Genomic DNA, 16394 nt, shown 5'->3' with positions numbered 1-16394 from the left:
TTGTGTAGAATCCAGTTCTATTGATAACGTGTCAGATCTTTTATAAAAATTTGCCAATCTAGGAAATCAGCTGATTGTTTAAAATAAATAATTTGTTTTTGGGGTGCGTTAGGTTTTTGCTATAGGATTTTTCACTGTGGCTGCCACTGTATACACTGTAGCTCAACACTGAACAAAAACTTCTCTCTGAACTTCTTGTTTTCTACATCTCATTTTCTTCGTTATGAACTTCTGACCCAGCCCAAGATTAGGTTTTTTGTGCTTATTTCATAATTCAGTTATAAAATTTATTCTAAGTTTTGATCAAAAATAAAGTGCTTGTTATGCTTTAATGTAAAGAAAAATTGAGAGGTTTGTTGTCCTAAACATATGCACACAGAAAACTGTTGTTTTATTTGTGTGTAAACTGTGATCAAATTTAATCAAAATGGATTTGCTTCTCATTAGTTGTACCTGACATTTGATATGTTAAATCAAACTGTAAACTTTAGGATGATACTGCTGATAATGTTTTATTATCAGGTATACTTCCTGCAAAGTGTTTAGGTGACCTCGGATTGTCAAACCAACTACAGCAACCTCACCTCTCGCTGAAGTTCAGTCAGATTTTGTGTACTATGTAGAAATATTGCATTTTATTGCAAACATAAAACCACACATTATAATTGTTACATTAGGTGCTATCTAAAGCAAAAATGACAATTAAAATATTTAAAACATTTAAAATTTCACTTAAATCGTCTACCATACATTGCTATCTGTTTAATAGTGCAGTCTTAAAAAGATGTCTTAAATTAATTTAATTCATTTCCAAATGGCAGCTAACAAAAATGCACTGTGACCTGATTTAATACTTTGTGTCCAAGCTATTTGAGGTTTTGGCTTTTAGTCAACAGCGTCAGTTTAGGAAATGAACGTGAAAGACCCTGTGATGAAGAAAGTTTCCTGTATGTTACATAACAATGTAAGAAAGATGGTTGTGAACCACAAGTGCAAAGAAATTCACACATTAATAATCAAAGAAAGAAGAAGGTTTTCTCCGTAATAAACCAGTTGAAACAGGATCTGAGTGAGTAGTTTGACAATCAGTAAAATTTTGAGCAGCACACCTCTGAGCTAAATGGATTCATGTTTTCATCAGCTAAGATTAGACTTATTGAGTGAGTGAGTGAGTGAGTTTTATTTATCACTTTATTCTGTTGCCAGTTAAAGCTCATGTAAAGCAAAGCCATGGTGAAAACACTTTGAAATGTTTGACAGATTTTATAAATTGTAATTTGGTGTAATTATCTACAATATGCTTGTGCTTATGAAATAGACAGATTGGCACTTTTTGAAAGCTTTGGCCTAAAATGGGTTTTTGTATTGCCATTTATCACTGTGGCCGCTACCCCACACAGTGACATGTGGCCATACAAAAACCTTTCAAGTGCTCCTGTTTGTACATTCAGTAGTCATGCACCATAAAACCTTAGTTAACTTGAAATATTTATATTGTTGAAAATCAAACTTTTTGACTAAGGTGTCTTACTGGTGCTTTTTATATGTGCTTTATAACAATAGATGGATGGATAATATATATTGTCATCATGAAACTTCATGAACCTTTTGTTGCACAATTGTACTTTTTTATGCTGTGCTATTATTTAAAACTTCTTTTTTATATAACAAAAAGTTTTTAATCACAAGTTTTTAATAACAAAACTGTATTATTATTTCTTTCCATCCAGTTATATTAAATGACATATTATGTTTCATCTCTCACAAACTCTATTTGTGGAGAGGATTTTGTATTGGCATTTCCCACTGTGGTAGCCGCTATAATACACAGTGGTCCATGCTCATACAAAAACCTTTGCTAGTTCAGTCCATGCTGTCTAGGTGGTATTAGATTGTACCAATGTATTCTGTATGCAGTAATAGTTAATGTCACAGAGCATATCAGTGTAGTAGTCATAGTACACTCTGACTCAGACCAAAACAAAAACTCCTCTTTCACACTGGCTGTTGTAAATTCACCTTAGTTTCTATTTCTATGTTTGAAACATGAATTAAAAACTGAACAGAAGGTCAAATCATGAAAAAGATCAAATTATAACTCCATCAAAGCTGTAACCATATATTTTTGTTGTTGGAAGAAACAGTAACAGGCTGGTTTTCACGCTGCTTTTTTGAGTGGCTGGAGGTTTTTGTCACAGAGCTCACCACTGTGGCCGTTATAATGCACTGTGACACAATCCTGTTCAAAAACCCCATCTTAGTTTCTGGCTCTAATACTGTGTGTTGACTTCAGCCTTTATAGTTTACAGATCCAACCTTATAGAAATATTAAGCAGACCTATGAATGATTCGATGAAATCTAACTGTTAAAATGATCTTTAAATTTGTTAATTGATTAAGCTGCAACACTTTTACCAGATTTAAGAAGTGGGTGAGTGTTTAATACTGTTCTAAGCGTGTCAAGTTGTCCCACCTTGTTGGTTAAGATATTTACTGTTAATAGAGGTTTAGATTTGTTATACATTCACAGAAGTTTCATAATGCTCTTTTTTTAATCATAATTCTTACTATACAAAATTATTTGTTCTAAACAGGTTTTTGTGCTGCTGTCTGTCACTGTGGCTAGTCTCCCACAGTGACTTGTGGCCGTTCAAGAACCTGGACATGGAGAACTTTACCGGTAACTTGATAAAATACAAAACTGGGCAATGAAATTTATACTCCGAAAGTTCCCTACAACATCACTTTAAAAACGTCACATAAAATATGTGAAATTCATCAAAAAAAAAAAAAAAAAAACTTTCAGAAAAACACTATATGCAAGCTTCAGTGAACTTAAATATCCATTTTTTCTTTTGAAATATTTATTTGAAAAGAACAATTGAAATGAAAAAATTGAAAGTGAATGTCTGCACATTCAATTCTCTTTGCATGCATTTTCCATGTTCTTTGGATGGGTACGCTTCCTGTACTCAGGCTGTCTCTCACAGTCCAAAAACATGACTGAAAGGTTTATTGGTTGCTCTAATTTCTCCTTAGGTATGAGTGTGTGCACACACCCATGCGTGAGCACCACTCCATCACACCAGCCCTGTGATGGAGTGGTGACCTGTCCAGGGTGTCCCACCTCCAAGCTAAAGACACTATATGGACAAGTGTGACAGTGGATGGATGGATATTTCTAACAATAATCATCAAAAAGACAAATACCACTGTCCTGTAACACTGATATGTCACAACACATATTTCAAAAGACAGCATTTTAAGATTGAATCATTTTTTAAAAATTATTAAACTCATCTTTCCTGAACATTCTTTAAATGTTCTTAATCCAGACTTTCTAAAATTCAGTTCAAATGTATTTGTAAGATATTTCCAGTTGGAAACTGAGCAAGAAATTTCAATTTGAACAACTATTTGATTTCAGAGGTTTTTGTGTGGCTATATGTCAATGTGGTTGCCACTCCATGCACAGTGATGCGTATCCATACAAAAATACTGACTCGGATACTGATTGCTAATATTTTGTTTCTACATAGGAACTACATATATATTGTTTTTGTCTTCTTACATTAAATTATTTTCAGATTTCAATAATAATAATAATAATAATCTTGACTTTGTCAAATAGTTTTGCTTGTGAAATTATTATAAGTTTCCATTACCAATAATTTTATGTATTTGTCATTTCTGGGGGACTTGGTGGGAATAAATGTCAAAGACAACCTGCATGAATATGAATCTCCATGTAAATGTAAAAGCATTTAAATTTGTATCAAAACTAACAAGTGCTATGCAGACATGAAATCATAGAAATACAAAAGTAAAAAAAAGGCAAGAAAAAATGTTCAGGATCGACATGGAGTAACTGATGATCTAAGGAAAGGAGAGAGCAAGTGAACAAGACTTAATACAGTACAACTGAAATTAACTCCACAGAAAAGGATAAAAAATGTGGATTTTGTATTGCTGTTTCACACTGTGGTAGTTGCCATACACACTGATTCCCACTCATACAAAAAGCCTGCCTACTTTTGACAATCTTTTACGTGCATTATTATTTTTAGTTAAATATGTGTATTTTATTCATCTTTTGACAATAAAGTGCCAAGGGAGTTTTTTTTTTTTTTTTTTTTTTTTTTTTTAATATTTTTGTTTTTTTTGATATCTAATTATTAAACTTGTTTATGTTCCAGGTCATGTTTTTGACTGCAAGTCTACCTTTTGAAAGTTTTTTATTTTTTTTTTTGTTTCATATACAAGTTTTGATGTACAAGTTTTTCACCTTTTCAGGTCCTAAAAAGTGTTTTAAAATGCGACCTTTGAAAATCTTACAATTTTTATTATTGCAGGGAACAATGACAATAACACAGGTCCTGTGGATTCTTATCATTTTCAGATCAATTCTCTTAATTTTCATTTTAATATAATTTGATTCAAATCAGTTTGATGCCAGTTCATAGAAAATATCAAGGCACTGCAGGATATAATAAGTCTATATGGATTATAACTTATTATTTAGTTCTGTGCATTCAAGTCAGTTTATACATATTGCACTTTAGTTCTTTTGTTCTTAGAGGTCAAAAAGTTATTTTTACTACTGTGGCTACGATACAGTGTAGTGTGGCACAGTACTAAAACCTCTTGTGAAGTATTTATTTTGCTTCACAACTATATTATTACTTTTATGAACTTTTTATTAAGACCATAAATAATTTCTTCTCAGTTGGTTTAATTTGTGAGCCACCTTTCCCCCAGTTTCTTTCCTCTCATTTTCAGTAAAAGTGTCAAGTGCAGAAAAAAAAAATTATATATTTTTTTTAATTATATATATATATATATATATATATATATATATATATATATATATATATATATATATATATATATATATATATATGTGTGTGTAAAACCCTGAAGCCGTTTAAAATTGTTATAATTTTACATTGACATTTTTATATAATTAAGTTTAGTTTTATACATCAGTTCTTAAGTCAATGGAGGTTTTTGTATTGACATTCAGTACTGTGGCTGTTAACTCACAGTGAGTGAAGGCCGTTCAAAAACCATGACATGAAATACTGCACACTTCAATGACTGTTGTTCCTTTTCCTGTGAACTCCATACAGTTCACACCATAAGAAAGTTTTGATGAGCTTTAAAACTTTTCTTTGTTTTTTTCTTCCAAATCCCTTTTTTTTCCCAACTTTTTGAAATATTTGCAGTATTACATCTTTTGTTTTTCTGAAGTTTTAAGTCACCAAGCACCGTTGTGCTAGGACATAAATCTTTTTTTTTTTTTTTGTCATTTTCAATAACTGTGAATTACTGTATCCAGCTCAATGGTATAATCCAAAGCTATTAATCAATTTTCAGAAAAAGATACATCCCACAGTCTTTTAACATGTCAAGACATTATGCTTTGACAATTTTGTGTCAAAGCATAATGTTATTGTGGTGAATTTTATACTACTTGAGTGCCTTTCTTAGCGCTATATTGTTATACATGGATATGGACTTGGTTAGATGGTCAGTTTTTTTTAGTTTATACTTTTACAGTTGCATATTTGCTCTTTTTATTTTTGTATTGTTGATATATGAGACATGTTTTGTATCCCAGAAACAAACATGCACCAGTCTGAATGTGTGAATCAACCCCAGATTGAATGACAACACTGTTTTGAAGTGGTCGTTTTCCGTCATCATTATGCAGGATCCCACAGTATTTTTATCATGATATGCACAGAGAGACCTGCAGATGTCAGCACAAGCAAATATTTTATTTTAGACCTTATCTTCAATTCACATACAGAAAACACACTGGTAACTACAAAAGGAGTTAAATAATCTTGTAAATTTTTTGTCTCCACTTATTGTTATATTGGAGTCTACCTCGGAAAGAATTAGATTAAAAAAAAATCTATCAACCAACCAAACCAAACAAAAGCATAATAAAGTTAGCTGCCCATACTTTGCAAATTGGGAAAAAGAACAACAATAATTTAAAGGAGCCCACAAAGTACAGCTGGATGGTGTCACTTTTCTAGTCAAAAGTCAAAACACACAAAGCTCAAAACACAGCAAACAGTTTCCATGGACAAAAAAAAAAAAACAAACAAAAAAAAAACAATAACAACAACAACAAACTTTGGGGAGACAATGCAATAAAAAAAGGAAAATACATGAAACACTCATAAACTCCTGACTCTGCTTGGATTCTAAGGTTCCTGAATCCACTCTGATCAATCACCAGAAGAAAAAAAAGCAAAAGCACGTCTGAGCCAAAATCACCAGCAGAGGGCGCTCATGTAACATGCTTCAACAGTCTGCAATATGAAAATCATTCTTTAATTGACAATGACCTGAAAGGTCAGCAAGCTTATACTGAAAGCCGAGATTCTATACTGTCAAGGCTGAAATACTTTATCTGAGTAAAATGCATAACTTTAAATTGGAGTTTAGCATTATTTAGAGGAACCTTCACTGCTGACAATAGGGCATATTTGCATCCTATAAAACACATGCATGGCAGAAACAAAATATTGGACATGCAGTGTATATTGTTGAGTCTTGATTTCTTCATAATCTTGTAACAGACTTAAGTGTGTGAGCTGCAACAAAATTTCAGGATGTTGTGAGCACCTTTTGTTTTTTGTTTTTCTTTTTTTTTAAATGTTTTTAGAGTCTGTATTAGTTCCTTTTTGCTTTAGTTATTATCTGGATAACAGGTTTTTGTTAATGTTTCTTTGGAACAAATATTGTATCATTTTGTACATCTCTTGAAATAATCAACAATCATTTAAATAACTAATTAACAGCCATTTTGTACGTCTGTACATGTCAAGGAAGAAACTATGGGTTTCAAAAGCCTCAAATGACATATTAAATTTTTTAAAGGATCTAACAAATTTTCTGTGGTGGCGCAGGGGCAAAGCGTGACCCACCTATGAAGGCTTTAAGTCCTTGTGGCAGTGGTCGCAGGTTTGATTCCCGGCCTGGTGACATTTGCTGCATGTCTTCCCCCTCTGCAACAAAACCTAAAAAAAAAAAACAATATAACAAATTTTCCTCACATCTAAAATTTGCAATGAATATTTCTACTTGACTGTGGAATGAACTCAGAGCCAGCTTCGGTACAAGCAAAGTAAGCAATTTTTTCAGACCTCCTGCAGTCTTGAGGTCAGAGGCAGGGTCTCAACTACATGTTATTCAGGTGGATGCAAAAACATAAATCGGCACCCCCCAACCCCCAAAAACATACGCTCACTATACCCCCCCCCCGCCTGAGGTGAAAGGTAAAAATCGTTACATTTACCCCGTTATATGCGCGAGATGAAGGAGCGTAAGGGCGCGCTGAAGTGTATGCAAAGACATCATCGGCGCGCCGCCCCCTCCAGACGGGGTTTTGACGCCCCCTCTGGTGCAGCGCCCCTATGCGTTGCATGCGCTGCATACCCACTTTTTGCGCCACTGGTTAGAGGAGCACTACATTTCTAATAGCATCTACTGTTATCATTTGAGTAGTTAGTTGAAGAACATAGAAAGCAATACAGATTATGACAATAACTATGCTGTTGTACAGTCACCTTCAAAAGATTAAAAGTGTAACGAAATTTTGTTGAATGTGCAATACAGTTGGGATCACAGGAGAGGTGGTTGGTGTTGCGTTAGTATGAACTTTACACACTATGTGAATCATTTTATGCTTGGGGACATTCCGATACTGGCAGATGTGAATGTTGCTTCAAGGAAATGTATTTATAGCTGTGATAGTGTCCACAAAGTTTCACTTCAGCAGGTGTGGTCTCAGGGGCCGGGGAGTAGCTTTCTAAAGAATACCATGAAACATAAAACACATCTAGACATTTGCAAAATGCCAATTCTATTTTGGATTTTACTCAGTTTTATCTGATATTTGTGTTGACACAAAAAGAATAAAAGGTACTGAGAATAAATGTAATTATAGGAATTATTTTTAATTGGATATGTATTTGGTTATATTTTTTCTTTAAATCATCCACAAATCTGCACTACAGGCATCAGTTTTCTTTTTTGTGTTATGTTGTTAACAATAGTGACATTTTCTGAATTATAAATAGTAAATTAGGACATTTCATGAAGATTTGCATTGACTAAAACCATCTTCTAATTTTTTTTTTTTAATTTCTGTTTGCTACTCGATATTGATTTAACTCTACTTCTTTATCTGATATCACTACTAATGACTTCTTAGAATGGACACCAGGGTTGAAAAGAACAAATACAATACATAAAATTCTATTGTCTGGTGTGTTATGTACATTATTAGGTCACAGTTTTTTTTTCTTTTTGTCTGATGGGGTTTTTGTTTTATTGTTCAGAACATAACCATCAACATCAAAAACAAAGTCTTCAACAAACACAGCATGCTGCATGTGATGGCATGTCAGATTTTAATTGTAATGTGAACAAACATGCAAATCAAAATGTTATAGTTTCAAGTTTAACAGTATACTTATTTTTTATTATAATAAATGTTATTATGAAATTATTTAAAATAATATTTAAAAGTCATTTAAAAGTTGCAGGATAGGACTGGACTGAGGCAGTCATCATTTAGATAGCAACAAATAGGAAGCATGTAGGAAATAAAAGCATTCATATGCACTGGTCAAATAGCAGAGAGAAGATATATTTTGAAGCTGCTGGCTGCCCCAAAAACTATGAGACAAATAAGAAACATTTATATTTGTGTCTTTTCATGTCTCTCACTGTAACATTGAAGGGATTATTTGTTCTTGTAACTTACTATATATAACTTGACTTGAGAAAAGAATGTTGTATTTTCTTTTCTTGACATTTGCTATGAATTGTAGTTTTTTTTATTTTCAGCTAATTGTCCCAAATTTACTGCTCTTTGTATTAAATGCTACATTCTTCTCTGTTATTTAAGGTTAATAAGCCAGTACGAAGCTCAGTCCTTAATTTTTTTACGGAGTTTTTGTTGACTGCACGGAGTACGACCACAGATTCAAGGTCAAACCACACAACACATGTTTCAAGAGAAAATGTTAAATTGCTATGCCAAACATTTATGAACAGAATATGCATGGTCTTCTTTTGCCCTGTGGGGCAAGTATTGATGATAAGGCATACTTTTTGTTGTTGTTCTAAACTCAGATTACTGCCTGTAATTTTCCTCAACAGTTTCAGATTATTTTGCTGCAACTTTACCTTTTCCCCCAATAATTTTCAAATTTACTTTACGGATATAACAATTTTTCTTCCGTTTTCAAAAAAAAAGTCACTCTCCATTAATAGAATGGAAAAAATGCAAATAAGCCACAGATGACAGACGTTCTTTCCAGGAAGTTTAACTTTGACAGTTTAAGCAGAGGTCCCAGAAATACAGAAACACATTGAAACTTCTAATAATTTTATTTACAAAACCCCTGAGACACCAAACCCTTAACTGACAGAATAATCTCATGAGACGAAAGGAAGCACTCAAGTGAGAAAAAAAAGTTGTCTTTGAGTGAAAGCAAAGACAAGTTTACGTTTTAAAATAATTAGTCTCATTACAGAAAGAAGTAGCACTGAGAATAATTAAAAATATACATATTTTTAAGACCAGAAAAACACATGCAACACATTGAAAACAAAATGATGATTTATTTCTCAATATCAGTAATAAGGATTTTCTAAAAATCAACCATTTCGTTCATTATAAAAAGTACATGAAATATTGAACAACTCTTGAAGATGTTCTGCGGTCTTTCATTTCTGTTTTGCACGTCTGAACCTTTATTATTTCTTCATCTGAAAACAAAAGGAGAAACAAAATAATAAATTAGAAAGAAATCATTCTCAGTTAGATAAATTGTTCTTAAGGCTCGCTTGTGAGTATGGATCCATTTTACTCATAATGAAGTAAATGCAGAGAAAACCTCTTCATGTTTACCTGAACCAGGATGAAAATCATGTTATAGGTGAGAGAGAAGATGAAGAGGAAGACGAAGGAAGAGGTGGCGGACCACAAGCCGTTGAAGTCATCTCCTTCAGAGAGATTATCTATGCAACTTAAGGCAATTGTCACATTTGAGTCTGAGGGAAAATGTAAAAAGAGGAAACAAAATTGTGAGTGATTGGATAAGTTTTGGATTGCTTCATATAAGATTTTTGAAATATCAGATTCAAGTGATTGAGCACTACTAAGCAAAAAGCCTGTCAGAAAACGAGTCATTCAGATTGACTGAGAATTAATTTTCATTCGTTTCACTTGTTTTCATTCATTCACACACAGACCAAAAGTCTCCATGCAACATTTATTTGGACCAGACAGCATAGTCATGAAGCTGTTCACAAAACAACAAGGACAATTTTAAACTCATAAGACGACAAAGAAACATCGATGCAGGAACAATGACATTACAGGGCACATAGTTTTACAACGTAAAATTAAAAAAAACAAGAACAAACAACATGCAGGCACAAAACGGCATGCTTAATCTGATCTATTCAGTCACATTCACATGAGTTACCCGAGAAACTCGACACATCATGAGGTTTCATTTTTTCATCACTGCCAGCAGGCCAAACATTGCAGCTGAACTTGTTTTTGCTCCATTTATCTTTGCTGATGGTGTAAAAACTTGAAACTTGGTGAACACTGTTGATCTTCTGTGGGGGCAAGTTGAGGCCATCATGGTATGTTCCAATATCATGTCCAGAAGCTTCTGACCAAGCGATGTAGTAATCTTGCAGCACTGTACTGGTGACCAGACACACCAGAGTGACAGAATCACCTGTGATGGTTGAAGGGGTGAGGACTTCAACGGTGGACGTTCCCTTACCTGAAAGAGATTTACAGTTTATATGGAAAATGCATACTTCAAATTGAAAAACAGAAATTAAGATTATCATTTTTATGACAAACATATATTTCGTGTTTGTACATTTATTACTCTCAAAAGATATTCCATTAAATTTAGATGGCATACCTCTGTTGACATTAAGACTCTCGGTAATTGGTGCCATGCCTTCTCCGGTGGCAGAACACTTCACTGTTTTAACTTTCTTCCAATCATCAAAGTGTCGAATCAATGTGCTGGTTTTTGTTTGTGCATCATTGCTTTCGCTGATATTATTGGTCACTGGCTGTTCAGCAATGTACCACTGGATTTTAGTTTTAGATACGATGCTGCTATCCGGTCCAGTAACTACACATTTTAGCTCTGCTCGTTTATTGACAAACATTGCTTTAGGATTCGGAGGGTTCAGTGTCACTGTTAAAGATGCTAAATGAGACAGGGGAAAAAAAGAAAAGAAAATGTGTTTAGGCATTGAGATTTATTTTCTATTGATAAGTAAAATAAATACTTAATTATTTTGTAATTAGAGATACAGTATTTTTAGTTAACTTTCTAATAATAATAAAACACACTGTACAGTACCTTCTGAGGCCTTTTTTGTGTAATGTTGTCCTGCGTGAGTCACGTCACAGGTGTAAACAGCCTTACTGTCCCATTCTGTTTTGTCGACTTTTAAGATGCTGGCAGCAGAATAAACATCTCCATCTTTCATGGGTTCAAAACTTTTGACGTTATCCACATTGTTGTTGTTTTTCTTCCAACTGATTGACACGTTTTTGGGGACAAAGTTTTCAATGGAACAGACCAAGACCTGTTTCTCTCCGTCTGACCCTGAGAGCAACGTTACACTGGGAGGAGAGAAAGCATCTAAGCACAAGACAAGAACAGAACAAACATGAGAATAAGACATTTTCAATTTTTTGAAAATGTCTTTGAGGAAATGAAAGAAAACATGTACTGAAATGGAAGGATTACATACATTGCACTGGCACATTTTTGTTTCCTGCCGGATGAGTGAGAGAACAAGTGTAGGACGAAACCTTTGATCTTGGCACACTGATCACACTGACTCCAGTGAATTTGTTGACATCTTGTTGAGGAAAAATAAACTGTTGAGAATCCACTTGAGTGTTACTGTTACTGGTACTGGTCCACTGGAATGTTGCACTTTTGGGAAAGAAGTCCTGGGCCAGACAGCCGAGAGTGACTGTATCTCCACTCCCAGGACCACATGGAGTTAGTGGAAACAGAGATGGAGAGGCATTTGCCACTGTAAAATAACAGAAATAAAAATACATATTACAATAGCAAATATTCAATGCTACAATTCAACTGCAAGTAATTATTCAAACACTGCACACAGGTTTATATTTAATGTACCATAATTTAGATCTTTTTTAACAACACATAATATTTACCCCTACATTTTTGAAACAACTATTTTAATTTAGAGTTCATCACATTAAGTCAAAGTGTTTACCTTTTAAATCAAGGATTTGTATGATGACGAAATAATTAGCCTTTTGACAAGTTTCTTTTTTTCAAGTGAACTGTTGAAATTTAATTTAACTATTAAGATGTAAAACAACACAAGGAAGAAGATTACGACCAATGGAAAAAAAAAATTCTGACTTTAATCTCAAAATTCTGAAATTAAAATCAGAATTCTCAGAATTTATTTTTTTTTTCAGTGGCCATAATCCTACTCTGTAACCTACAGTTTAAATTTGTTTGACAATTAAACATCACTAAACCATGAAAATGTTTTTGTTATATTCACAGACGTTGAAAGGTAGAAACTTTTTTCAGACATTTCTTAACTTTATGTTTACAGTGAACGTTTGAAGTGCAACAAAGTACAAGATCATGCATCACCTTTGAATTTCTAATTGCTAAATCTTTTTACTTTTTACTTTTTTTTTAACAGTCAAATTCTTATGATGAACACAATGGATATTCTCAAAATGAACTACAATACACTACATCGATCTGCCTTTTTTTTTTCAATTGGTGACAATATTGATAAGATCCGCACAACCCCATGTACGGTGCTGGTATATTTTAAGACTTAAAAAAGAAAAAATCCCCACAGCGAAAAAAATAGGTATTTCAAATTATCTTAATGTAAGCTGTGGCAGTTACGATTTCAACAGCTTATCTTGTTATTTTGCCAGAGATACTGCAACAAAATACACACTTTCTATGATTCACGTTTTCAGCCTTTATTTTTAAAACATCATTAACTTAATATTATAAATTGTTTTCCAAATAACACAAGCTGCTCCTAAAAAAAACTAACATTAAAAAAATGAAATACATACTGTCCTCGTATATTTTTCTTGATGATAGGTTTTTCAGTATTATTTTTAACATATAAAGAAGGATAAATAGAAGGATAGTGTTAATCGCTTAGTACAAATTGCAATTACAAAATATAGAATACTTTTTATTAATAAAAATATGTGTATTATTAATAATAAAATTATTATTATTATGTTAAATTGAACATTCTTCTGAGTATTATTTAATATATAAAATAATTTAACTATGGCTTTTCACTAAAAACATGTGGCCTTAAATTGTAAAAAGTGGATGTTTTAATACTGCAATGCAAATATGTTCTCATTATATATACTTTTTAGGGTTAATTCAATTGGTTCTTTGTTCAGTGCCTTTAGGAGACATGTAACATGTGATCTTAATTGTCAAAGCATAGGTTTTGCAGTTGTTATACTGCAAAAACATTGCTTGAATACATTATGTAACAGATTCTTATTTATTCCACACAAACACAATGTAAACACATTTTCCAGAGTTCCAAAATGATAAAAAACAAAATCTAATAAAATAAGAACTTGTACTAATTCATGTCACTTTATTTGGTTTTTAACTAGTCTGAAACAACAGACATTGTTTTCTGTGGAACTGTTCTATCTGTATAAATTTTAGCAAATTAAACCAACAGAACTCTATCAGTAAGCAGCCTCATTTGGACAAAAAAAATAAATAAATGAATTTAAGAAACAGCATTACGGAATATTTGATTTAAAATTGACTTACCTGAAGATACTGTGACTTCAGTCCCTTTACCCCAGTAGTCAAAAGCATCACAGTGCTACATCTCCATTTACTGCTTGAACAAAAACCTGAAGCACTAGAAAAGACGTAGTAAACAAAGCAAAATTTCAAATATTTTAAAATGACAATAACTGAGACACGCTCACATCATCTGAGTACCTGTTTCCTGGTAATTCTCTATTAATTAAGAGTTCACATAAAACTAAACTTTAAAACCACAGAGTCCCAATATGTGAAATATGAACTTAAGTCAGAGTGAGTAAGATTAACTATTAGGTGATGAAAGCTAGATATCATAATTATTACATATTTCAATGTGACGTGTTTAACCATTTTATCATATTATCCATCAAGACATTTTTTCCATTAGGTTTTTGTATGAGTGCATATTACTGTGGCCCCACCCACACTACAGTAAACATTATGACAAAAACCCTCAATCATAACAAGCATCACTGTGACTGAATAATTAAAAGAATGGAAAGAATTAAAACCAACATAACATAGCTTCACTGATTATTTTATAAATGGATTTTTTAGAAAGTACATTATACAGAGAATTATATGTGGTCCCTGAAATAATGTTTTATTGTAATTACAAAATAAATAAAAGGAAATTTTCCATTGTGAGTGTAGTCATGGCCTCACCTCTAATAAGAGTTTAGGTATAAGATGCAAAGACATTGTTATAGTATTAAAAAATAATTTGTGGGATTGTATGTTTGTATCATTAACACATTCTTATATATATTCAGATAGTTTTATTTAATTTAAGTTGTAAATTAAAATTTGAATTTACAACTTAAATTCATAATTTGTCACCTGAACAGTCAGTCTGCTGAAAGTGAGTAAATAAGTCAATGATCACAAACTATATATATTTTTTAAAGTTAATCAATTATTCTTCATAGAATCCAGGGAGTAACAAGTAAAGAAAATAGGCAGCACTTGGGAAAAATATTGTATTTTATGAATTTCAGTTCTTAAGAAAGGTCAAATCCTTAGCATCGAAAAGAGAAAGCAACTAAGAAGGAGAGAAGAAGGTTTCAGTTTGAAAGAGAGCATAAAGATTGGACTCCAGAGTGATGTGAAAGGCCATGTGATCTGATGAGTCCACATTTACACTTTCTCAGATTGATGGCCCATCACTGGGTGCATTGGGGTGAGAAGAGAGGCAGATGATGGACCCATCATGCCTACTGTCTACTGTAGCAGCTTGTGTGGGCAGCACTATGATTTGGGGTTGCTGCACTTGGTCAGGTCCAGATTCAGCAACATTGAGGTCTATTGATGGACTGTTTATTCAATGATGACACAGATGATAATACCAAACTTCATCTGGTTTAAGTTTGGCCAATCTGTTTTCACCCATGGATTGGCCAACACAGAGTTCAGACCTTACCCTCAGTGAGAATCTTTATGATGTTCTAGAGAAGGCTTTGTGCATCAATACAAGGTATGGGTGAAAAATTAATGAATCTCTGGAAGGAAATAAATGTTGTGACACTGCAGAAGCAAACATTTATTTTCTGGCCAAGCCGTGTATGTCAAAGCTGACAGATGTTCTTTCGAGGAAGTTTTGGTTTGACAGTTTCAACTGAGGTCCCAGAGGTAGAGACACACATTGTCTAAAATGATGTTTAGAAAACTGTAGAAACTCCTGCAGCTAAACGATAACAGAAGCAGAGATGCACAAGCATACATAGGACAGCTACACTTTCTAAAGAAAATGACAATCTAATAACACATTGAAATTGTGTTCAATCTAAGTTTTATATTTTAAATTGAAAACTGTCAAAAGATATTTAACAATGAAGGCATAATATATATTTTTTTCTCCCAATGCAATATTCCTGATAATTGTTTTAATATTTCTGACAAGACTATTATGTAATATTCAAATATATCAATGATCATAAAAGTTCAAAAAGGCGAGAAAGATATCAAAAATATTTCTCAGTTTAATTCTTTTTAGCTCTATAGTGCCAATTCACAGCAAATTCTTTCTCAAGGCAGTTCAGTTCAATCACACATATGCCAATTACTAGTTATAAAACAATGCATCATGTTCAGTTAATTCATAATTCAAATTAGCTTTAACAGTTTTATGAGCAGACTTCATTAAGTCTTTTACTTGCAGCAGGATTCATTCCTGCATGACGTGTATGTAGAGACAGTAGACAATGGCCCACATCATGTTGTTGACTTTACAGCAATCCCTCATACTAAGCATGCATGTGGCGACAGTGGAGAGGAAAAACTCCTCTGTAGCAGAAAGAAATCTCCAGCAGAACGTGGCTCAATACATGCGGCCACCTGCTATGACTGACTGGGGATTTGAGAAGGCAGAACAGATACACAAAAAACAAATAGAAGAACTGATGTAGGATTAATTTTTACGCTAATTCATTTATTCATTTCATTTATTTATTTATTTAGAACAGACAAAAGTAAAAGCAAGAAAGA

General features: G+C 33.0%; 1 protein-coding gene across 1 annotated transcript; it reads right to left on the bottom strand.

The window, feature by feature from the left end:
- Positions 1-9398: 9398 nt before the first annotated feature.
- Positions 9399-16078, bottom strand: LOC106923790 (immunoglobulin heavy constant mu). Its single transcript, XM_088007883.1, has 7 exons — positions 16063-16078; positions 11830-12120; positions 11433-11717; positions 10980-11276; positions 10521-10832; positions 9941-10083; positions 9399-9798 (listed from the first exon to the last, which is right to left on the bottom strand). The coding sequence occupies exons 1-7, from the start codon at positions 16076-16078 to the stop codon at positions 9787-9789; spliced, it is 1356 nt and encodes a 451-aa protein (XP_087864009.1). The 3' UTR covers positions 9399-9786.
- Positions 16079-16394: the final 316 nt, after the last annotated feature.

Source organism: Poecilia mexicana, unplaced genomic scaffold (genome assembly GCF_051168715.1).
Source record: "Poecilia mexicana isolate PSO_F unplaced genomic scaffold, ASM5116871v1 scaffold_8, whole genome shotgun sequence".
Lineage (NCBI taxonomy): Eukaryota > Metazoa > Chordata > Actinopteri > Cyprinodontiformes > Poeciliidae > Poecilia > Poecilia mexicana.
The sequence above is the reverse complement of the archived record's forward strand: the minus strand, read 5'-3'. Positions and strand labels throughout refer to the sequence as shown.

Coding starts and splice junctions, on each gene's coding strand:
- LOC106923790 (XM_088007883.1), bottom strand. Junction 10,833..10,979: donor GAGTCTTAATGTCAACAGAG/GTATGCCATCTA, acceptor AATCTCTTTCAG/GTAAGGGAACGTCCACCGTT. Junction 10,084..10,520: donor TGATGTGTCGAGTTTCTCGG/GTAACTCATGTG, acceptor ATTTTCCCTCAG/ACTCAAATGTGACAATTGCC.